The 24,572-nt window shown below is 44.2% G+C and overlaps 1 protein-coding gene across 2 annotated transcripts in view; it reads right to left on the minus strand.

The window, feature by feature from the left end:
- LOC121578976 (fibroblast growth factor 11-like) overlaps positions 1 to 17,457 on the minus strand; it is a 48,732-nt gene extending 31,275 nt beyond the window's left edge. The window contains exons 1-2 of one of the 2 annotated variants that reach the window (XM_045224409.1): positions 16,479 to 17,457; positions 2,805 to 2,846 (exon numbers count right to left, since the gene is read on the minus strand). In XM_045224409.1, the coding sequence (XP_045080344.1) occupies positions 2,805 to 2,846; positions 16,479 to 16,635 (199 nt within the window). In that variant the 5' untranslated portion in view covers positions 16,636 to 17,457. Of the gene's footprint in view, positions 1 to 2,804; positions 2,847 to 16,442 lie in introns of both variants that reach the window. The other variant, XM_041893263.2, reaches the window with a different exon arrangement.
- Between the last annotated feature and the right edge of the window lie 7,115 nt (positions 17,458 to 24,572).

The following is a 24,572-nucleotide window of genomic DNA, read 5'->3' on the forward strand; positions in this document are numbered from 1 at the left end:
AGATTAGGATCACACTCTTAAAGGGAGTGCTCCTAATCTCAGTTTGTTACCTGTATAAAAGACACCTGTCCACAGAAGCAATCAATCAATCAGATTCCAAACTCTCCACCATGGCCAATACCAAAGAGCTCTCCAGGGATGTCAGGGACAAGATTGTAGACCTACACAAGGCTGGAATGGGCTACAAGACCATCGCCAAGCAGCTTGGTGAGAAGGTGACAACAGTTGGTGCGATTATTCGCAAATGGAAGAAACACAAAAGAACTGTCAATCTCCCTCGGCCTGGGGCTCCATGCAAGATCTCACCTTGTGGAGTTGCAATGATCATGAGAACGGTGAGGAATCAGCCCAGAACTACACGGGAGGATCTTGTCAATGATCTCAAGGCAGCTGGGACCATAGTCACCAAGAAAACAATTGGTAACACATTACGCTGTGAAGGACTGAAATCCTGCAGCGCCCGCAAGGTCCCCCTGCTCAAGAAAGCACATATACAGGCCCGTCTGAAGTTTGCCAATGAACATCTGAATGATTCAGAGGAGAACTGGGTGAAAGTGTTGTGGTCAGATGAGACCAAAATCGAGCTCTTTGGCATCAACTCAACTCACCGTGTTTGTAGGAGGAGGAATGCTGCCTATGACCCCAAGAACACCACCCCCACTGTCAAACATGGAGGTGGAAACATTATGCTTTGGGGGTGTTTTTCTGCTAAGGGGACAGGACAACTTCACCGCATCAAAGGGACGATGGACAGGGCCATGTACCATCAAATCTTGGGTGAGAACCTCCTTCCCTCAGCCAGGGCATTGAAAATGGGTCGTGGATGGGTATTCCAGCATGACAATGACCCAAAACACACGGCCAAGGCAACAAAGGAGTGGCTCAAGAATAAGCACATTAAGGTCCTGGAGTGGCCTAGCCAGTCTCCAGACCTTAATCCCATAGAAAATCTGTGGAGGGAGCTGAAGGTTCGAGTTGCCAAACGTCAGGCTCGAAACCTTAATGACTTGGAGAAGATCTGCAAAGAGGAGTGGGACAAAATCCTTCCTGAGATGTGTACAAACCTGGTGGCCAACTACAAGAAACGTCTGACCTCTGTGATAGCCAACAAGGGTTTTGCCACCAAGTACTAAGGCATGTTTTGCAGAGGGGTCAAATACTTATTTCCCTCATTAAAATGCAAATCAATTTATAACATTTTTGACATGCGTTTTTTCTGGATTTTTTTGTTGTTATTCTGTCTCTCACTGTTCAAATAAACCTACCATTAAAATGATAGACTGACCATTTCTTTGTCAGTGGGCAAACGTACAAAATCAGCATGGGATCAAATACTTTTTTCCCTCACTGTATACAAATATTGAAAGCATTAAATGAGAAAACTAAAAGGTGTGTAACATGAAAATGGTCCCGAACTAGCCCCACAGAAAGGCAATCCAAGTCAAACCAATTTTCCCATGGTCGCACACTGGCTGGCTGAAGCTAATTGGTGAAAGAAGTTGGCTAGCTTGCTAGTTAGCCTAGGCTACTTCCAGCCTGGTTAGACTGTTTCGTTATTTAGAACGGTAAATAACTGTAACTGTGTACACATGTACAGTTTAGGCAGAGCGAATGTACAAACGTGTTCCACGTGCAAACACACACACTAGAGACAACCACATCAAAGCACGCCTCCAAGACCCAAATCTCGTTCTCATTTGCATTTCTTAATAAGGAGGATTGAAACCGTGGATAAATCAGTCAGTTTAAGTGTAAATGAATATTATGAAGAATGCAGGTTGGTACTGTTGGTATAGATATTACTAGGTGTGGATTGTTGTAGCATATAGAGAAACTAAATTGGTGTGAGAACATTGTGGGTCATGAATGGAGCAGTGCTAAGTAGCACTGGTGTGGTGTGAGAGGAGTTTTGTGTTGGTGCTGGCTGGGATCAGCCACTTTTCAGCCCAACATTGCCTGAGATAGATTACAGCTGACAGAAAGTAAATACTAACTACACACATGTACAGTTCACACATTCACATGTACTCGTGCACACAAGCACACACAGGAACGAACACACACGAACACACACACACAGAGGCACGTTGCTTATGCACAATTTGTGCAACTCCCCTCCATGTCTCCGACCACTACTTTGTATCCTTTTCTCTCTCGCTCTCCTCCAACACTACTCACTCTGCCCCTACACAGATGGTAATGCGCCGCTGCAACCTTCGCTCTCTCTCTCCCGCTACTCTCTCCTCTTCCATCCTATCATCTCTTCCCTCTGCTCAATCCTTCTCCCTCCAATCTCCTGATTCTGCCTCCTCAACCCTCCTCTCCTCCCTTTCTGCATCCTTTGACTCTCTATGTCCCCTATCCTCCCGGCCGGCTCGGTCCTCCCCTCCAGCTCCGTGGCTTGATGACTCATTGCGAGCTCACAGAACAGAGCTCCGGGCAGCTGAGCGGAAATTGAAGAAAACTAGACTCCCTGCGGACCTGGCATCTTTTCACTCCCTCCTCTCTACATTTTCTTCATCTGTTTCTGCCACTTTCTACCACTCTAAATTCCAAGCATCTGCCTCTAACCCTAGGAAGCTCTTTGCCACATTCTCCTCCCTGCTGAATCCCCCCTCCTCCCTCTCTGTGGATGACTTCGTCAACCACTTTGAAAAGAAGGTTGACGACATCCGATCCTCGTTTGTTAAGTCAAATGACACTGCTGGTCCTGCTCACACTGCCCTACCCTATGCTTTGACTTCTTTCTCCCCTCTCTCTCCAGATAAAATCTTGCGACTTGTGACTGCAGGCCGCCCAACAACCTGCCCGCTTGACCCTATCCCCTCCTCTCTTCTCCAGACCATCTCCGGTGACCTTCTCCCCTACCTCACCTCGCTGATCAACTCATCCTTGACCGCTGGCTATGTCCCTTCCGTCTTCAAGAGAGCGAGAGTTGCACCCCTTCTCAAAAAACCAACACTCGATGTCAACAACTACAGACCAGTATCCCTTCTTTATTTTCTTTCCAAAACTATTGAGCGTGCCGTCTTTAGCCAACTCTCTTGCTATCTCTCTCAGAATGACCTTCTTGATCCAAACCAGTCAGGTTTCAAGACTGGTCATTCAACTGAGACTGCTCTTCTCAGTGTCACGGAGGCTCTCCGCACTGCTAAAGCTAACTCTCTCTCCTCTGCTCTTGTCCTTCTAGACCTGTCTGCTGCCTTTGATACTGTGAACCATCAGATCCTCCTCTCCACCCTCTCCGAGCTGGGCATCTCCGGCGCGGCTCACTCTTGGATTGCGTCCCTACCTGACCGGTCGCTCCTACCAAGTGGCGTGGCGAGAAGCTGTCTCCGCACCACGTGCTCTCACCACTGGTGTCCCCCAGGGCTCAGTTCTAGGCCCTCTCCTATTCTCGCTATACACCAAGTCACTTGGCTCTGTCATATCCTCACATGGCCTCTCCTATCATTGCTACGCTGACGATACACAACTAATCTTCTCCTTTCCCCCTTCTGATAACCAGGTGGCGAATCGCATCTCTGCATGTCTGGCAGACATATCAGTATGGATGATGGATCACCACCTCAAGCTGAACCTTGGCAAGACGGAGCTGCTCTTCCTCCCGGGGAAGGACTGCCCGTTCCATGATCTCGCCATCACGGTTGACAACTCCGTTGTGTCCTCCTCCCAGAGTGCGAAGAGCCTTGGCGTGACCCTGGACAACACCCTGTCGTTCTCCGCTAACATCAAGGCGGTGACCCGATCCTGTAGGTTCATGCTCTATAACACAACGAGTACGACCCTGCCTTACACAGGAAGCGGCACAGGTCCTAATCCAGGCACTTGTCATCTCCCGTCTGGATTACTGCAACTCTCTGTTGGCTGGGCTCCCTGCCTGTGCCATTAAACCCCTACAACTCATCCAGAATGCCGCAGCCCGTCTGGTGTTCAACCTTCCCAAGTTCTCTCACGTCACCCCGCTCATCCGCACACTCATCTGGCTTCCAGTTGAAGCTCGCATCTGTTACAAGACCATGGTGCTTGCCTATGGAGCTGTGAGAGGAACGGCACCTCCGTACCTTCAGGCTCTGATCAGTCCCTACACCCAAACGAGGGCATTGCGTTCATCCACCTCTGGCCTGCTGGCTCCCCTTCCTCTGCGGAAGCATAGTTCCCGCTCAGCCCAGTCAAAACTGTTCGCTGCTCTGGCACCCCAATGGTGGAACAAGCTCCCTCACGACGCCAGGACAGCGGAGTCACTCACCACCTTCCGGAGACATTTGAAACCCCACCTCTTTAAGGAATACCTGGGATAGGATAAAGTAATCCTTCTACCCCCCCCAAAAAAAATAAAAAAATAAATGGATAACAGCGTCTGCTGGATAAGAGCGTCTGCTAAATGACGTAAATGTAAATGTAATTACTTTAATCCAGATGGACAGGAATGGTACATGCCTTCTACACCCACTCTCTATCCCGCTCTCTCTCTCTCTATACCCCTCTCTCTCTTTCACAATCCCTCCATCTTTATCTCTCTGCCTGTCCTCCACCACCCTCTCTCTCTCTCTCTCTCTGTCTTTCTCTTGTTAGAGGTTAAACTCAATCTGTCCTTGTCCGGTCTAATCAAAGTATCCACAAATTCAATTTCAGCTGTTATATGTGGGAGGCAATGACTGCGTTCTTTGTCTTTTGCGATATCTTTAGGGCGAGAGAAGGCAAAAAGGTGTTTCCTGTGAATACATATTTCCTCAGCTGAGCTGGGTGTCAGTAAATAAGCCTCAGGGCCAGTGGCAACACCCTCAAATCAGCTCAGCTCAGCTCAGTGCACACTCAGGGTCACACAGCATAGTCATAGAGTGAACTCTTACCACTGCACAGTACTGCTGCACAATACTAATACATGACCTGACTGGATTTTGCATTCCTGTTTGCAATGGATTTAGGATTTATTAGGAAGTTATGTAGTAACAGTCGTTTTTGGTACTTACTTTAATGAGTTCAACACAACCTGATGCCAAATGGTAATGGTGCTTGTTTTAATAAGTGTTATTCATACAGTATGATGTAATTACTATTTCACTATGTAACTTCTGAATAAAGGAGTAAGTATTTCATTATTTTACAACTTGATGTTAGATGGTTCCTCACCCTGAAAGTAGACTATGGGCCAGGAGAAACTGTAATCCATGGTAAACTTTTCTTTATACAGCCATTACAAACTTCAGCTAACTTTAGCCACCGCTAGCTAAAAACCAATGGAAGTGATGAGGGCATGTGAGCATGTTAAAAAAATAATGTCCAAATCACCTGAAATCAACTCCATATTTGGTTTGATATTAATTGAAGGTGGTTTCGCCTTTAACAAATACAATATGCCCCCATCACTTCCACAGATTTTTTGTTGGCCGTGGCTAAAGTTAGCTGAAGTTTGTAATGGCTGTTTAAAGAAAACTGAACCATGGATTACAGTTTCTCATGGTCCATATACTACTTTTAGGGTGTGGAACCATCTAACATCAAATTGTAAAATAGTGAACTAATCCTTTAAATACCAGGGACTAGCATAATACAGTGGGGGAAAAAAGTATTTAGTCAGCCACCAATTGTGCAAGTTCTCCCACTTAAAAAGATGAGAGAGGCCTGTAACATCATAGACAAATTGACAAATTGAGATTTTTTTTCTTCAGAAAATCACATTGTAGGATTTTTTATGAATTTTATTTGCAAATTATGGTGGAAAATAAGTATTTGGTCACCTACAAACAAGCAAGATTTCTGGCTCTCACAGACCTGTAACTTCTTCTTTAAGAGGCTCCTCTGTCCTCCACTCGTTACCTGTATTAATGGCACCTGTTTGAACTTGTTATCAGTATAAAAGACACCTGTCCACAACCTCAAACAGTCACACTCCAAACTCCACTATGGCCAAGACCAAAGAGCTGTCAAAGGACACCAGAAACAAAATTGTAGATCTGCACCAGGCTGGGAAGACTGAATCTGCAATAGGTAAGCAGCTTGGTTTGAAGAAATCAACTGTGGGAGCAATTATTAGGAAATGGAAGACATACAAGACCACTGATAATCTCCCTCGATCTGGGGCTCCACGCAAGATCTCACCCCGTGGGGTCAAAATGATCACAAGAATGGTGAGCAAAAATCCCAGAACCACACGGGGGGACCTAGTGAATGACCTGCAGAGAGCTGGGACCAAAGTAACAAAGCCTACCATCAGTAACACACTACGCCGCCAGGGACTCAAATCCTGCAGTGCCAGACGTGTCCCCCTGCTTAAGCCAGTACATGTCCAGGCCCGTCTGAAGTTTGCTAGAGTGCATTTGGATGATCCAGAAGAGGATTGGGAGAATGTCATATGGTCAGATGAAACCAAAATAGAACTTTTTGGTAAAAACTCAACTCGTCGTGTTTGGAGGACAAAGAATGCTGAGTTGCATCCAAAGAACACCATACCTACTGTGAAGCATGGGGTGGAAACATCATGCTTTGGGGCTGTTTTTTCTGCAAAGGGACCAGGACGACTGATCCATGTAAAGGAAAGAATGAATGGGGCCATGTATCGTGAGATTTTGAGTGAAAACCTCCTTCCATCAGCAAGGGCATTGAAGATGAAACGTGGCTGGGTCTTTCAGCATGACAATGATCCCAAACACACCGCCCGGGCAACGAAGGAGTGGCTTCGTAAGAAACATTTCAAGGTCCTGGAGTGGCCTAGCCAGTCTCCAGATCTCAACCCCATAGAAAATCTTTGGAGGGAGTTGAAAGTCTGTGTTGCCCAGCGACAGCCCCAAAACATCACTGCTCTAGAGGAGATCTGCATGGAGGAATGGGCCAAAATACCAGCAACAGTGTGTGAAAACCTTGTGAAGACTTACAGAAAACGTTTGACCTGTGTCATTGCCAACAAAGGGTATATAACAAAGTATTGAGAAACTTTTGTTATTGACCAAATACTTATTTTCCACCATAATTTGCAAATAAATTCATTAAAAATCCTACAATGTGATTTTCTGGATTTTTTTTTCTAAATTTGTCTGTCACAGTTGACGTGTACCTATGATGAAAATTACAGGCCTCTCTCATCTTTTTAAGTGGGAGAACTTGCACAATTGGTGGCTGACTAAATACTTTTTTCCCCCACTGTATAACCATTACAGCATTACCATAACAGACCCCTTTCATCATTACTGCTGCTACAGCTATCAGGGCTACTGTACTCTAATATAACTATGTGTTTGGCCAAAGGCCAAGTTTCCTCTGATCCATTCAAAGAGAATGATAATCTGATTTATGCATTCTGCATTTCTTTTAGATATCAGCATGATTCTGGAAGCTTTCCATCCACTGTATCCTGCAGCTCAGTTAGGAGCTCCAGCCTGGAGACTTATTTTAGGGACAGAAAATTAAGCCTCCATACCAAAAACATCAATATCTTCAGTTCTAATTGTGTTTTTTCCTTTTGAGCAAAAAAAATAATTCCTCAAAGATTATGGAACGGACCCAAATCTTTGCTGTTGCATTAGGCTGTAATCTGATGCATCTTGGGAATTCTCATTATCAAACAGTGGAATAGAGGAATTTATTCACCCTCTGTTCCTAAACTAATCGGATATGCTTACGCATGGATACTAGCGTCCTGGTCCTTGGATGCTATTTGCTAAGAGGTATTTTAGGCCTTGTGACGCAACAGGCGTTGTTCATGGACAAATTTGAAAATCCCCGGAAATTGGACGAAGCCAAGGTGATCTCTGCTCATTGTTTTGCCCAGAGACTGACAGACTCAAGCTGGGTGTCGACTCTTTCCCTAGGTTTTATTCCATAATACAGTACAGTCATGGTCAAAAGTTTTGAGAATGACACAACTATTGGTCTTCACAAAGTTTGCTGCTTCAGTGTTTTTAGATATTTTTGTCAGATGTTACTATGGTATACTGAAGTATAATTACAAGCATTCCATAAGTGTCAAAGTCTTTTATTGTCAATTACATTACGTTTATGCAGAGTCAATATTTGCAGTGTTGACCCTTCTTTTTCAAGACCTCTGCAATCCGCCCTGGCATGCTGTCAATTAACTTCTGGGATACATCCTGACTGATGGCAGCCCATTCTTGCATAATCAATGCTTGGAGTTTGTCAGAATTTGTGGGTTTTTGTTTGTCCACCCGCCTCTTGAGGATTGACCACAAGTTCTCAATGGGATTCAGGTCTGGGGAGTTTCCTGGCCATGGAACCAACATTTCGATGTTTGTTCCCCGAGCCACTTAGTTATCACTTTTGCCTTATGGCCAGGTGCTCCATCATGCTGGAAAAGGCATTGTTCGTCACCAAACTGTTCTTAGATGGTTGAGAGAAGTTGCTCTCTGAGGATGTGATGGTACTATTCTTTATTCATGGCTGTGTTCTTAGCCAAAATTGTGAGTGAGCCCACTCCCTTGGCTGAGAAGCAACCCCACACATGAATGGTCTCAGGATGCTTTACTGTTGGCATGACACAGGAGTGATGGTAGCGCTCACCTTGTCTTCTCCAGACAAGCTTTTTTCCGGATGACCAAAACAATCGGAAAGGGGATTCATCAGAGAAAATGGCTTTACCCCAGTCCACAGCAGTACAATCCCTGTACCTTTTGCAGAATATCAGTGTCCCTGATGTTTTTCCTGGAGAGAATTGACTTCCTCGCTGCCCTTCTTGACACCAGGCCATCCTCCAAAAGTATTTGCCTCAATGTGAGTGCAGATGCACTCACACCTGCCTGCTGCCATTCCTGAGCAAGCTCTGCACTGGTGGTGCCCCGATCCCGCAGCTGAATCAACTTTAGGAGACGGTCCTGGCGCTTGCTGGACTTTCTTGGGCGCCCTGAAGCCTTCTTCACAACAATTGAACCTCTCTCCTTGAAGTTCTTGATGATCCGATAAATGGTTGATTTAGGTGCAATCTTACTAGCAGCAATATCCTTGCCTGTGAAGCCCTTTTTGTGCAAAGCAATGACGACGGCACGTGTTTCCTTGCAGGTAACCATGGTTAACAGAGGAAGAACAATGATTTCAAGCACCACCCTCCTTTTAAAGCTTCCTGTCTGTTATTCTAACTCAATCAGCATGACAGAGTGATCTCCAGCCTTGTCCTCGTCAACACTCTCACCTGTGTTAACGAGAGAATCACTGACATGATGTCAGCTGGTCCTTTTGTGGCAGGGCTGAAATGCAGTGGAAATGTTTTTTGGGGATTAAGTTAATTTTTATGGCAATTCATTGCAATTAATCTGATCACTCTTCATAACATTCTGGAGTATATGCAAATTGCCATCATAAAAACTGAGGCAGCAGACTTTGTGAAAATTAATATTTGTGTCATTCTCAAAACTTTTGACCACGACTGTACACTCTGAAAACAGATACAAATGTTATTTTGAAATCATGTTTGTCATGGCTAAAGAATTTTTAAAATCTCAAATAAAACACCAAGCTTAAAATCAGAATTGCAAATGGTCTACTCGTGATAAAAGCACTTAATAATTGTGATTAATCAAGGCCTCCTGAGTGGCGCAGCGGTCTAAGGCATAGTATCACAATGCTAGAGGTGTCACTACAGACCCGGGATCGATCACAGGCTGTGTTGTAGTCGGCTGCGAATGGGAGACCCATGTGGCGGCGCACAATTGGCCCAGTGTCGTCCGGGTTAGGGGAGGGTTTGGCTGGCCGGGAAGTCCTTGTCCCATTGCGCTCTAGTGACTCCTTGTGGGGGGCAGGGCGCATGCTTGCTGACTTCAGATGCCAGTTGTGCGGCTCTTGACCTTCACTTCTCCCAAGTCTGTATGAGAGTTGCAGCGATGGGACAAGACTGTAACTAACAATTGGTGTAAAAAAAGTATTTATTGTGCAGATATGATGGCTATCGTTATGGCCTACTCAATGTACAGTAGTTTTCCATTAAAAGGTACTACTGTAAGATCTGATTGTGCTTGTTGTAATGCTTTATTTTGTCAAAAGGGAAAATAAGGTCTTAACGTGTAGAAATAAATAATTTTTTTAGTGACCGTGGTCTCTTTGCTCTCAACCTCATGGTATCCCTCTCTCAAACCCATCTCTGCATGCCTTCTCTCTTTGACAGGATCACTCACATCTTTCTCCTCCCGCCTCCTTCTCCTTTATCACATCAAGCTATCTCTCTATCTCTCCCTCCGTATCTCCACTGACATCTCTGTTAACTTTCCTCTTTCTTCCACTCTCACTCAGGCTCTCTCTCTCTCCCTCCCTCCTCCTCTCTCCCTCCTCTCTCACTCTTTCTCTCTCTCTCACTCCCTTCTTCTCCCTCTTTTTCTCTTTCTCCCTCTCTCTCTTTCTCGCTCTCTCTTTCTCTCTGACCCCTGTCGCAGTCAGTAAAGATCTGATGGAGGCTACCTAACACTGCTCAGTGTGATCAGGTGTTGTCCAGTAAGCGACTTTAGGGCCCTCATCTCTTGCGGTCAACTAAATGCTATCCTATGCTGGATCTCACCACGTTCCCTGATCTCCTGCTCGCCGATAGGGTCCCAGATTTGTGACCCGCAGCACTTTTCCAGGGTGCAGTCGATTGGCCCTACTGATGCCTACTCATTCTTTACAACAACCCACCTCTGCGCCAGAAGACATCTGGGACTATACTACACTTCTTGTCTGTCTGGCTGTCAACATGCACTAACTGCAGATCAAACACTCCTCTTTAGCTTTGGTTAATATTACTGTCTCATTCTCATCTTGCCCAGGTGTCATTGGCCAGGTTGTAGGTGTGTGTGAGCGTGCATATTTGTGCGTGCGTGTTTGTGAGAAAGCACATGTGTGTGTGTGTGTGTGAGAGAGAGTTAGGCAGAGTGTGTGAGGGGAGGAGAGGGTCACTGCTCAATATCCCACCCTTCCCAGGTCAGATTCCTCATTGGACAAACTAAGATGGTGATTATTGATTAATCAGTATACTGTACATTAATGCGCTGGATCAATTGGAGAGGGGAGAATCACCGCAGATCGCTGGCAGAGAGCTTTCATATAGCGGGCCAGCAGGGCAGCCATCTTAAAAGAGACCTGGACAGGAAGAGGTGGAGGGAAGGTGGGAACAGAGGCTGATGCTGCATTCTGCAGCTACCACACGTTTGATGGTAATATGACATCTTTAGCACTATACACCTAACACCATCATAGGAAATTTGTATACTGCAAATACTACAGTTTTATGAGAGTTGTAAATATTTCAGAGTGGCTGCGGATCTGATTGAAACAATACACAGGTATGCTACAGTATAAAACCATCTGCTCTAAAATTCACTCACTGTACATAATTAGAAACAACACTGTACATAGCTAAAAAGACCTAAATGCATATTCTTATGAAACTGATTGAGATCAAATGGTTTGCATGCAGATACTGCATGGATGTTTCACCTGTAAAATGTGAAGATTTATCATTTACGATTGGCAGTGAGAAATTTGAAGGGAGGGTGACCACATAAATGTGTGTGTGTAAAGTGAAGGTAAAGAAACACATGCGCAGAACATGATATGGTTATTTCCACGGGATCCAGGGGGGCGGGACAGGGGTTGGGCGGGGGTGGGGGCGGGACAAGGCAGTTACCTACGGATCTGCAGCCTCGGCCTATATATTTCCCCTGATGGGATTGTAAAAAATAAAAGTATTACCATGCCGATGCTGATGGCTTGATGGTAGAATGCACTTACAATGGAGGAATGGCGATGGATCACTTATATAACACTCCCCTAAATAAAAGACACAAACACTGGAACAAAGTGAGTACCTTAAAGTGCAGTGAACCCAACTATGAGACATTTAGTGGCCTGAAGCTGGGTTATGCAAATACGCAGTCATATGTGAGAACATCGAAGCTTTCCTGTTGTTTTTCACTGTTGTTTATGATGTCACTCACAGTTGCAACACCAATGGATATTACCATAACAAAGCTAAGAGGCATGGCAGCAGTGCACTCTGTAGCTACTGAAGGAATGGGAATACAGCACTGTGCTATTTCAGGTTCATGGGGAGGTTGTTATCATACATTACTCTGGGGCTTTCACACACAGAGACATAAACATGCACATAAACTCAAGCACACATATATGGGAGACACACACACACACACACACACACACACACACACACACACACACACACACGCACACACACACACACACACACACACACATACAGGTAACTGCCAAAATAAAGGAAACACCAACATAAAGTGTCTTAATAGGGTTTTGGGCCACCACGAGCCAGAACAGCTTAAATGCATCTTGGCATAGATTCTACAAGTGTCTGGAACTCTATTGGAGGGATGCGACACCATTCTTCCACAATAAATTCCTTAATTTGGTGTTTTGTTGATGGTGGTGGAAAACGCTGTTTCAGGCTCCTCTCCAGAATCTCTCATAAGTGTTTAATTGGGTTGAGATCTGGTGACTAAGACGGTCATGACAAATGGTTTACACAACAAGCTCACACAGTCTCATATCAGAATGAGATGTTCATCCATGTTTCTCAAATGTCACAGTGTTTGGTTGCTGTATGGTTCCAAGGTTAAGTTTAGGCATTAACACTGAATTCTTAAGGTTAGGCATTAACTAGGAATAGTTAAAGTAAGGGTTAAGGTTTGGGATAGGCTTAAAACAAAAACAAAAAACTTTGGAACCAGAGGGAGATGCTTATGCCCTAGCAAAACCAAAGCCTACTTGAAGGTAATAGTGATCACTGTTGCCCCTAGTGGCCGGTTTCCACTTTATCTCCCAACGTCCTCAGACATGGATGGACATCGAATATTGACTTGTGTTACGGGTGACCTGGCTGGGTTTACATCGTTTTCATGCTCATCAAACCATTCAGTGACCATTCGTGCCCTGTGGATGGGGGCATTGTCATCCTATGGGGGCATAGCCATGGTAGCCAAAATATTTGCCAAAATAATGACCTGCCCAGCATTTTGATACATGACCCTAAGCTTGGAAAAACACCTCTATGGAAGCACCTGCTTTCAATATACTTTGTATCCTTATTTACTCGTGTTTCCATTATTTTACCTGTACATACACAGACACGCACGTACACACAAACACACACACACAGTCTTCCACACTTGCATGTAAATTCTGATATACAAACACTTACAAAGACACACAAATAATTCATGTCACGCAAATAACTTATAGCTGAAACAGCAGATAGTTTTTTTAATCACTTTGGTGCAATTTTCACAAGTACTGTATGCGGTACATTTTTACAACTCTAAGCGCAAATATCAAAACAGATCATCAGAATGTTTCAAAACTCTAAGCACATTTTCAATTGACTGATTACAACAAACAAATTCACAAAGTCACTTGTTCACTGCAGCAAATTACTCCACACTGGGAACAGACGTCAGTTCAACGTCTAGTTTTGATTTACATTTGGTTGAGTTGTCAACTAACGTGAATTCAATGTGAAACCAATACAAAAATTCACCATGTCATTGGATTTAGGCAAAAAGATGGGTAAAAAAAAGACGAAATGCCCTTACGTTGATGACAAATTCAATCCATTTTCCACGTTGATTCAGCATCATCACATACATTTTTTGGGAGGGTTGAAATGACGTGGAAACAACGTTGATTCAGTCAGTTTTTGCCCAGTGGTTCTTTCAATTTGGATACATATTCAAGTATCTGCTTTTCAAAATGCAATATTCACTTTATTTTTGATATGATTTTGTTGTCATTTGTTAACAATACAATTAACTATCACTTAATCTAACTGCTCAAAACTGATAACTACTAAACAAAAATGATGTAGTCCATAGTTAACGGATATAGTTTGATAAGTGCTGAACACTGTACATTTCTATACTTTTACCTCATAAATGTATCAATTTGAGTCAAGTTATGTTGGAAGGTAAAACCAAATCATATATGGATGTGGCTGTAAATACTACATCATTGTCATCAGCCAGTATGCTTCAATAGGACAAAGTGGAAAGAGTCACTCTATGTGCCACCATTTGGAATTATAGTGTAGTCTACAATGCACTGCTGAAATACCTGGGTTATATATAACAATATGTGTACAAAACATTAGGAACACCTTCCTAATATTGAGTTGCACCCCCTTTTGCCCTCAGAACAGCCTCTACAAGGTGTTGAAAGTGTTCCACAGGGATGCTGGCCCATGTTGACTCCAATGCTTCCCACAGTTGTGTCAAGTTGGCTGCATGTCCTTTGGGTGGTGGACCATTCTTGATACACATGGGAAACTGTTGAGCCTGAAAAACCCAGCAGCGCTGCAGTTGTTGATAAACTCAAACCGGTGCGCCTGGCACCTACTACCATACCCCGTTCAAAGGCACTTCAATCTTTTGTCTTGTCCATTCACCCTCTGAACGGCAGACACACACAATCCATGTTTCAATTGTCTCAAGGCTTAAAAATCCTTCTTTAACCTGTCTCCTCCCCTTCATCTACACTGATTGAAGTGGATTTAACAGGTGACATCAATAAGGGATCATAACTTTCACCTGGATTCACCTGGTCAGTCTGTCATGGAAAGAGTGTTCCTAATGATTTGTACACTCAGTGTATTCCACTTACTATCTGAATGTCATTTATACATTGTAAGCTGATGAATTTCAAGCAGAGACAGGCGATACTGTATCAGTTGACAAGTCACGTAAAAAAAAAAAAGGTGATCTTGTACAGTTTTGCTTGGGGCAGAAAAATTGCATATGAAGTTATAGTAAAAAACTGTATGGAAAATTATAATAAATTATATTTACCATCTACTATTCTTTCTATTCAGAACTTAAAACATCTTGTATTTTTTGATATTGGATAAATGGTAGTTAAAATGACTAAATGGTGAGCCTATCATTATCTGATGTAATGGTAACAAAACGGCAATGGTATTTCATGGAAAATGTTGATTTTGCTTGAATGACTCAGGGGTGAATGCACAATCAAAGGTTCTGAACATAAGATGGGGGGGAGCATTACAAGTGTTATCAGTTTAGAGTTTTGTACTTAATGTTTAGAAAATATATCACTTTCATCTAAAAAATGTGCCCAAGTGATTGAAAGAAAACTAGAAGATGCCAGAGCAAAATAAATATGTCTGATAGTACAACACCAGGAAATAACAAGGATTACGTCGAGTTTTCTATTGTGAGCCCTCTCTGACATGTCCTTACTGTGTCCATAAAGTAGCAACATTATACAGCAACATCTTGCAGACAGCATTATCATGTAGCAGACATTTTAGCCTTTGTAGAAAAGTGGTGATTCTCCAAACAGGGATTATCTAGGGTTACAACAAAATATTTATGTAGTATGAAATACACTATGGGTTATATTCTCAATATGGCGGCTGCTATGATCCTTTACGTTCAACTCTTCACTATCCAGAAGCAGAATTCACAGAAACCAGACATTTTCTTTAATCAGGCGGCTCGTGAGGCTACATTTTCATGGCCACCCAATGGATTTTGAAGAAAACAATGTTGTGATCATTGTATTTTTTGCCAGTGGCAAGGTTACATAGATTAGAACACAGGTTAGATTGGTCTCTGAAATGTATTAATCATCTCTGGAGTGGGGGTGGAAAGGGTTGAAGGGTCTTTAACATAATTGAAAATGAACCGTAGGTGTAGTTACAGTGCACATTACCAACACACCTGCAGTATACACAAAACACACACAAGCAGGCACAGATGTACACACAGATGCACGCACACACACACACACTTAGACAGAAATAAGTGGCTCTAATTACCTCCCCAAAGGCAGGTCTAAAAGGTGCACTGAACTAAGAATAGTGTATGCATGTGGGATGTGGGTTTTCTCTTTGTAGTCTACTGCATCATGTGGTCCCTCCAGTATGGTCCGACAGAGTAATAATCCACTCCATATGACATACGCACTATCCAACTAGCCACTACCCAGGATGGGAACAGCAGTGTGGATTTGGGGAAGGCTGACTGTACACTATATAATCCAGCAGTGTGAGGGGAGACTCCTGCTCACCACTGCTGATGTAGCTCTGTTGTCTCTCTGTGTCCTCCCTCTGTAGAACTAGGGCATACACGCTACAACCAGCGGCATCTAATATGGCACTCCTTTTCATTCTGACATGGACTGACCCAAACGGACACATTTCATATTTTCACATGGATAGAATCTAATTCTCTAATCATTCATTCATTCATTCATTCATTCAAAAAACAAAACAAAAAATCCAACATGAACATCCCCACATTCTATTTGTTATGAATTAGGCAAAAAATTGACCCCCAAAATGTTTACCCCAAAAAATGACAGATAGGCTCAAAAGCATATATTGTGTTTACCTGTGACCACCATTCCACCAACCAATCAATGACTTGGCAGAGAGGAAGGGGAGGAGATGGAGGAGGAGGAAGAAGAGAGTGATGACTCACCCGGTCTCTTTTCGTTTCGACCTTTTCGACCCCCACATAGCCGTACTTTAGAAATAAGGACTAGGATCTGTTTCTGGCAGAGAGACTTGTTGCTCTTGGGACAGGGCTTCCTCTTGTTGGCTACAGGTCGGTTTTGTCCGTCGTCCTTGACCGCCCGTTTCTGTCTGATGAGAGAGCTGGCGAGAGCTGCCATCTTCCCCCCCTCTCACGTTTGGGAGGGGGGTGTCTTCTTACCCAACAGCCCCTCTCCTGGTGGGGCTATCTCTGTCCTCAAGCAGCAGAGAGAGATGGGAAGGTCCAGGGAGAGCCCCAGAGGGGGGAGAGGGGGTCTACGCGGTGTTACAGATATGGGGGTTAGGTTCAGAGCCCCCTGGAAAAGGAAAGAGCTGGAGAAGGTGAAAGTTCAACTGCAGTCACACATCCAATGTTGACACTCCAGTGTGATGAGAAATAAATACACCAACACTAAAAAAACACCCAAAATCAAAGACCAGTAAGGTCACATCGTCAGTCAAAATAAAGAAGGGTGATTGAGGTTAGAATGTCTGTTCTATAAAAAAACACGTAAAGATATCGCCATTTCTTACATTTCTAACCCCCCTCCCCACCCATCTTGTCCCTCACGACCAAATCACCAGACAACGAAGTTCACAATATTGCAAAATCACTAGCCTATCCTGTAAGTATACAACCCCCAAAAAAGAGACAGAGCTCTTTTCTCTGTCATATAAAAATATTTTTGAAGCTCAAACAGCATAAAAATATACAGGCAGTCACCATTTAGTTTCTGGATGCCCAACTTTGCCTGCCGTAGAAAAGCGGGCGTCAGGAATAATGAGCGGAGAAACAGAGCGGTAATCCAGCAGATTTAGATCCAGAGGCAGCATAGCAGGCGGGACAGTGACAGACTCACAAGAATGAAGCCGGGAACGGAACAGAGGGATGGACAGAGAGAGATTTCTCTTCCGCCTCTTCTGGCATGCTCTCTCTCCACACAGCCCTCACCTAACCCCCCTCCTTCCACCCAAAGCCAGCGAGCGAGTGTGAGAGTGTGTGTGTGTGTGTATGTGTGTGTGTGTGTGTGTGTGTGTGTGTGTGTGTGTGTGTGTGTGTGTGTGTGTGTGTGTGTGTGTGTGTGTGTGTGTGTGTGTGTGTGTGTGTGCGTGCGTGCGTGCGTGCGTGCGTGTGTGTGTGTGTGCGTGCGTGCGTGTGTGTGAATTCCAGCAGCCACCATCAGCAGAGGTGACATTCATGAGAGAGAGAGAGAGAGAGAGAGAGAGAGAGAGAGAGAGAGAGAGAGAGAGAGAGAGAGAGAGAGAGAGAGAGAGAGAGGGGGAGAGAGAGATAGTGGAAAAGAGAGAGGGGGGAGGGAGAGAGCGGCTGTGATGGGAGAGAATGAGATCGACTGGGAATGAGAGGAAGAGGAGAGAAAGGGAGAAGCAGATAGAGGCTGAGGAGAGAGAAACCATGCAGCCACCTCTCTCCTCAGAGTTAACGCTCTTAGAAGAGCTACAATTTCTCTGTCGCGCTCCCCTCACCATCCATCTGACTGTCCGTCAGAGGTGGAGAGCGAGAGAGAGAGAGAGAATGTGTGTGCATGTGTGCGTGCGCGTGTGCAAGTGTGTGTGTGCGTGGAAGAGAACGAGTGCTTAAGGTGCATGCATACACACACACTTTTGGATACATCTCTGCGTACGGTATGTGTTTCTGTTTGGTGCTCTTTGTCATTCACCATCTTCATTACACTAGTATGTCATGCTGACTCTCTCTGGAGACTCTGCCACATCCCTCTCTATTTCCTTCTCTATCCTCAAACTCCTCATATGAAATGGAGGGTAGAAAAAGCAGATTTGCTTACAGAGATGGTCATTGAGTGTCTGTCAAGGAAGGCTGCTGGCTTACGTTAACCGTGACAGATACACGACCAGGGACAGATTGAGTTAGACAGCCTCCCCCCTTTCTTCCCTCCTGCCACAACACACACCACCGGCCCTGGCGCTCCAAGCCCAGTCCATCGAATACACTCATCCAGGCGTATATGCAAACACACACCACACACACACCAGCACACACATTGACACTCACACTCACACACACAAATACATAAAGTGCATCGGGAAAGTATTCAGACCCCTTGACTTTTTCCACATTTTCTTAATGTTACAGTCTTATTCTAAAATGGATTAAATTGTTTTTTTCCCCTCATCAATCTATACACAATACCCCATAATGACAAAGCAAAACTGTTTTTTATAAATGTTTGCAAATGTATATAAAAAAAAAAACATTTACATAAGTATTCAGACCCTTTACTCAGTACTACGTTGAAGCACCTTTGGCAGCGAATACAGCCTTGAGACTTTTTGGGTATGACGCTACAAGCTTGGCACACCTGTATTTGGGTAGTTTCTCCCATTCTTCTTTGCAGATCCTCTCAAGCTCTGTCAGGTTGGATGGGGAGCGTCACTGCACAGCTATTTTCAGGTCTCTCCAGACATGTTCAATTGGGTTCAAGTCCGGGCTCTGGCTGGGCCACTCAAGGACATTCAGAGACTTGTCCCGAAGCCACTCCTGCGTTATCTTGGCTGTGTGCTTAGGGTCGTTGTCCTGTTGGAAGGTGAACCTTTGCCCGTCTGAGGTCCTGAGTGAACTGGAGCAGGTTTTCATCAAGGATCTCTCTGTACTTTGCTCCGTTCATCTTTCCCTCGATCCTGACTAGTCTCCCAGTCCCTGCCGCTGAAAAACATTCCCACAGCATGATGCTGCCACCACCATGCTTCGCCGTAGGGATGGTGCCAGATTTCCTCCAGACAAGATGCTTGGCATTCAGGCCAAAGAGTTCAATCTTGGTTTCATCAGACCAGATAATCTTGTTTCTCATGGTCTGAGAGTCCTTTAGGTGCCTTTTGGCAAACTCCAAGCGGGCTGTCATGTGCCTTTTACTGAGGAGTGAATGATGAGAATGATGGAGTCCACTGTGTTCTTGGGGACCTTCAATGCTGCAGAAATTTTTTGGTACCCTTCCCCAGATCTGTGCCTCTACACAATCCTGTCTCAGAGGTCTACGGAAAATTCCATTGACCTCATGGCTTGGTTTTTGCTCTGACATGCACTGTCAACTGTGGGACCTTATATAGACAGGTGTGTGCCTTTCCAAATCATGTCCAATCAGTTGAATTTACCACAGGTGGACTCCAATCAAGTTGTAGAAACATCTCAAGGATGATCAATGGAAGCAGGATGCACCTGACCTTAATTTTGAGTCTCATAGGAAAGGGTTTGAATACTTATGTAAATAAGGTATTTCTGTTTTAGTTTTTTATACATTTGCAATTATTTCTAAAAACTTGTTTTCGCTTTTTCATTATGGGGTATTGTGTGTAGATTGATGAGTAAAACAAATAATTTAATCAATTTTAGAATAAGTCTGTAAGGTAACGAAATGTAGAAAAGGGGAAGGGGTCTGAATACTTTCCAAATGCACTGTACTCACAGTTCCTGGGTAAACCCTTCCTGGAGAAATTGCTTAGTTGGTCATTAACATTGAACATATAGATGCAGTATTTACAGTTAAGAGGCTCATGAGGGAAAGCTCCCACCCCTCATGTTATCCTATTTGTCATCGTTGTTTACCTTGCATGGTTAGCAAAAGTGTTATTGAGCATAAAATTGCCCACAGTAATTAACTCGTCCCGCCACTGACACCCCAATAAAGCCTATCAATCACTTCCATTTTATTTGGCATGGCACCTCTTTTACAAGACAATCACCATGGAAACCAGCAGTGGAAGCAAGTTGAAAATGCAAGGTCGATTTACATTACGCCTCCTCGATGGGGAGCAAGGTCACCGCTGATTGACAGGTGACAGTAGACGTCCGGTCTCTACGGGGAGGAGGAGGGAGGAGGAGGAGGAGGAGGAGGGTGGAGGGAGTGGGGGCAGTGTGGGGTAAGACAGTTACCATTGACAAGGAAACAAGAAATATGTTTCCCCCCTTTTCCTTTCCTCTGTGTCTGTGTGCATGCAGCACTTTATGCAGACCCGCACGCACAGGCAGACCCACGGACAGGTGGACGGACAGATGGACAGACAGGCAGAACTCATGCCATAAGAAGAGCAGAGTGGAGAGAAGAGGCCAGAGTTAATTTCCTAATGGAGAAGACATTACACACATTGCCAAGACTTTTACAACTTCTTCATCTCTCTCTATCGTAAGTCTAATAATATTACAGTAACACCTAATGAACGCTAAGTGAGTGTTTTGTGGATGTAAGGTTGGGCTCAAGGTTAGCAAATGTTGGGAGCTTTCATTCATTTCTGATTAACATGATAATGTGATAAAAAAATGCAATATTTGTTTGTTGAATTCAGAAACACTTGTCACTTGTTGTAATGCAGAGAGATAGAGAGAAAGGTGGATGAATATTTGTATTTATAGATGAGTTTGTGTTTTTAATGTAGCTGCAGGGACTTTGTGTTTCTCAGTCTGTCTCTGTGGGTCTCATCATAGAGGATGGCTAAAGTGTGACCTTGATATGCTTTTTCAAAGCTATTACACTCCACAGAGGACCCCCAGACTTCCCTGACAAATGTGGACATCTCTTCCCTGTGTTCCCCTTCATTGTGGGGGGCCACAAAAACATGCGCACATAGACACACACACATAAACACAGGCACACGCATACACACAGGCACAAACACACACGTATACACACACACACACAAAGGCACGTCCAAACAGCTGGCCCAGTTCTGTCTCTCTGTCTCCCCGCTCTCTTTATCTCTCTCCCTCTACATTTCTCTCTCTCTCTCTCTCTCTCTCTCTCTCTCTCTCTCTCTCTCTCTCTCTCTGCTCCACACAGATGACAGGGGGTATTCTTCAGTAATCCCTCCTCCATTATGTAACCATGTGGAATATCAACCACTCTTTTTGGTTGCAGAGATGATATTTATAATGTCCATGACCTCCAGGTCAGCTCCTCATTAGCAGTGAGCTGCCGATATCATTTCCATTCTCTGGTATTTACTCAGACCGCCTGGTAATTATGTTTGAGGCCTGAGTGCCGCTCTACATTGTGTGTGTGTTTGTGTTTGTGTTTGTGTGTATGTGTGTGTGTGTGCGTGTGTGTGTGTGTGTGTGTGTGTGTGTGTGTGTGTGTGTGTGTGTGTGTGTGTGTGTGTGTGTGTGTGTGTGTGTGCGTGTGCGTGTGCGTGTGTGTGTGTGCTAAAGTATAGGGTCTGAGTTAGTGAGGCTTGCAGGCGGGCAAGCAGCTGAGGGGCTGTGGGGCCGTAGTTTGTATGTGTGTGCATTCATCTGTATGTACCGTTAGTGGGAGTGACTGTCTGTCCATGCCCAGCAACCAGATGTTTAGAATATTAGATCATGTCCATCAGAGTAATCATTAGGTTATGGTTATGGTGTGAGCTTATAAAATACAGTGAGGGAAAAAAGTATTTGATCCCCTGCTGATTTTGTACGTTTGCCCACTGCCAAAGACATGATCAGTCTATAATTTTAATGGTAGGTTTATTTGAACAGTGAGAGACAGAATAACAACAAAATAATCCAGAAAAACGCATGTCAAAAATTTTATAAATTGATTTGCATTTTAATGAGGGAAATAAGTATTTGACCCCTCTGCAAAACATTACTTAGTACTTGGTGGCAAAACCCTTGTTGGCAATTACAGAGGTCAGACATTTCTTGTAGTTGGCCACCAGGTTTGCACACATCTCAGGAGGTATTTTGTCCCACTCCTCTTTGCAGATCTTCTCCAAGTCATTAAGGTTTCGAGCCTGACGTTTGGCAACTCGAACCTTCAGCTCCCTCCACAGATTTTGTATGGGATTAAGGTCTGGAGACTGGCTAGGCCACTCCAGTACCTTAATGTGCTTCTTCTTGAGCCACTCCTTTGTTGCCTTGGCCGTGTGTTTTGGGTCATTGTCATGCTGGAATACCCATCCACGACCCATTTTCAATGCCCTGGCTGAGGGAAGGAAGTTCTCACCCAAGATTTGACGGTACATGGCCCCGTCCATCGTCCCTTTGATGCGGTGAAGTCGTCCTGTCCCCTTAGCAGAAAAACACCCCCAAAGCATAATGTTTCCACCTCCATGTTTGACGGTGGGGATGGTGTTCTTGGGGTCATAGGCAGCATTCCTCCTCCTCCAAACACGGCGAGTTGAGTTGATGCCAAAGAGCTCGATTTTGGTCTCATCTGACCACAACACTTTCACCCAGTTCTCCTCTGAATCATTCAGATGTTCATTGGCAAACTTCAGATGGGCCTATATATGTGCTTTCTTGAGCAGGGGGACCTTGCGGGCACTGCAGGATTTCAGTCCTTCACGGCGTAGTGTGTTACCAATTGTTTTCTTGGTGACTATGGTCCCAGCTGCCTTGAGATCATTGACACGATCCTCCTGTGTAGTTCTGGGCTGATTCCTCACCGTTCTCATGATCATTGCAACTCCACGAGGTGAGATCTTGCATGGAGCCCCAGGCCGAGAGAGATTGACAGTTCTTTTGTGTTTCTTCCATTTGCGAATAATCGCACCAACTGTTGTCACCTTCTCACCAAGCTGCTTGGCGATGGTCTTGTAGCCCATTCCAGCCTTGTGTAGCTCTACAATCTCGTCCCTTACATCCCTGGAGAGTTCTTTGGTCTTGGCCATGGTGGAGAGTTTGGAATCTGATTGATTGATTGTGGACAGGTGTCTTTTATACAGGTAACAAACTGAGATTAGGAGCACTCCCTTTTAGAGTGTGCTCCTAATCTCAGCTCGTTACCTGTATAAAAGACACCTGGGAGCCAGAAATCTTTCTGATTGAGAGGGGGTCAAATACTTATTTCCCTCATTAAAATGCAAACCATTACCATTAAAATTATAGACTGATCATTTCTTTGTCAGTGGGCAAACGTACAAAATCAGCAGGGGATCAAATACTTTTTTCCCTCACTGTAAATATCACATTTTCAAACAGACCAAATGGCAGTCACACAGATCCATAAACATTTCCATTACTGTTGTATAAAACATTACGTAAAAGATCCATGTCATATAGCAGGGAAAATTGCATTGGAATTGTCATTTGGTTTAGCTCCCTCATTCTGTGAATGTCAGGGGATTTGTATCGAAAGCCATTTTGACTTCAAGGATATTTGAGAAAGTGATGTTTTGACTTCACTCCTGAAATCCAGCACAATCCTCTCTTTAGATTTCCCCAGGAACGAATGTAAAAACAAATATCAAAGATAGATTAATATAACCCTAAATCTGATGGATTAGGAGAGGAGTTAGGATAGTATTCTGCACACAATGACTTGTGTGATTTCAGAGTTAATCTACTGAGAACAGCTTCTCATCCTCCCAAAACCTCTCAGTAAATACAGACAGAGACAGGAAGGACAAGGGGCCCTGAGGACAGAGACATGTGTGTGTGTGTGTGGGTGTGTGTGTGTGTGTGTGTGTGGGTGTGTGTTAGTGCATGTGCGCCTGTGTGTTTGTTTTGTCTCTTTTAAAGAGAGGAGGAGGGGACAGAAAATCAGTGGTGGCGAGAAGTAAAGATGTAACTCAGATATCCCAGGAGTCTCTGGGCCATAAAGGTCACAGTAATATCTCTGAAAGACATGCAGAGATAGGGACATACTACTGTACAGCAGAGCGCCTCACTACATTTACTGGCCTGAGTGGAATAGAGTGGAAAGAAAAAGAGGTGGTAAAACAGATAAGTGGAGAGAGATTTGTGGGCTCTATATTGAATGATGTTATTTCATGTGAATTTATTAACTTTTTTGGTGAATGTGGGTTCCTCTCTGTCAAAGAAAATTGAGGAAACTGATTGGAATCCCGTGGATTACATTAAGGGACATTTCCCTTCTCTGCTTCAGTTTGATCCTCCTGATGTAATGGAGGTGATGGAGGTAATTGGTAACTTAAAGATATCAGCAGCTGGTCATGATGAGATTGGTGCCTATTTGGTGAAATCAGTCTCTTCCTCGATTATTGAGCCGCTAACATGTATCTTCACCAAATCTAAACAAATTGGTATTGGTTCCTAAAGATTAGAAAATTGCCAAAGTTATCCCCCTTGATAAATCTGGGGATCCAAGATGTTTTACAAATTATC

This window comes from Coregonus clupeaformis, chromosome 13 (genome assembly GCF_020615455.1).
Source record: "Coregonus clupeaformis isolate EN_2021a chromosome 13, ASM2061545v1, whole genome shotgun sequence".
Classification (NCBI taxonomy): Eukaryota; Metazoa; Chordata; class Actinopteri; order Salmoniformes; family Salmonidae; genus Coregonus; species Coregonus clupeaformis.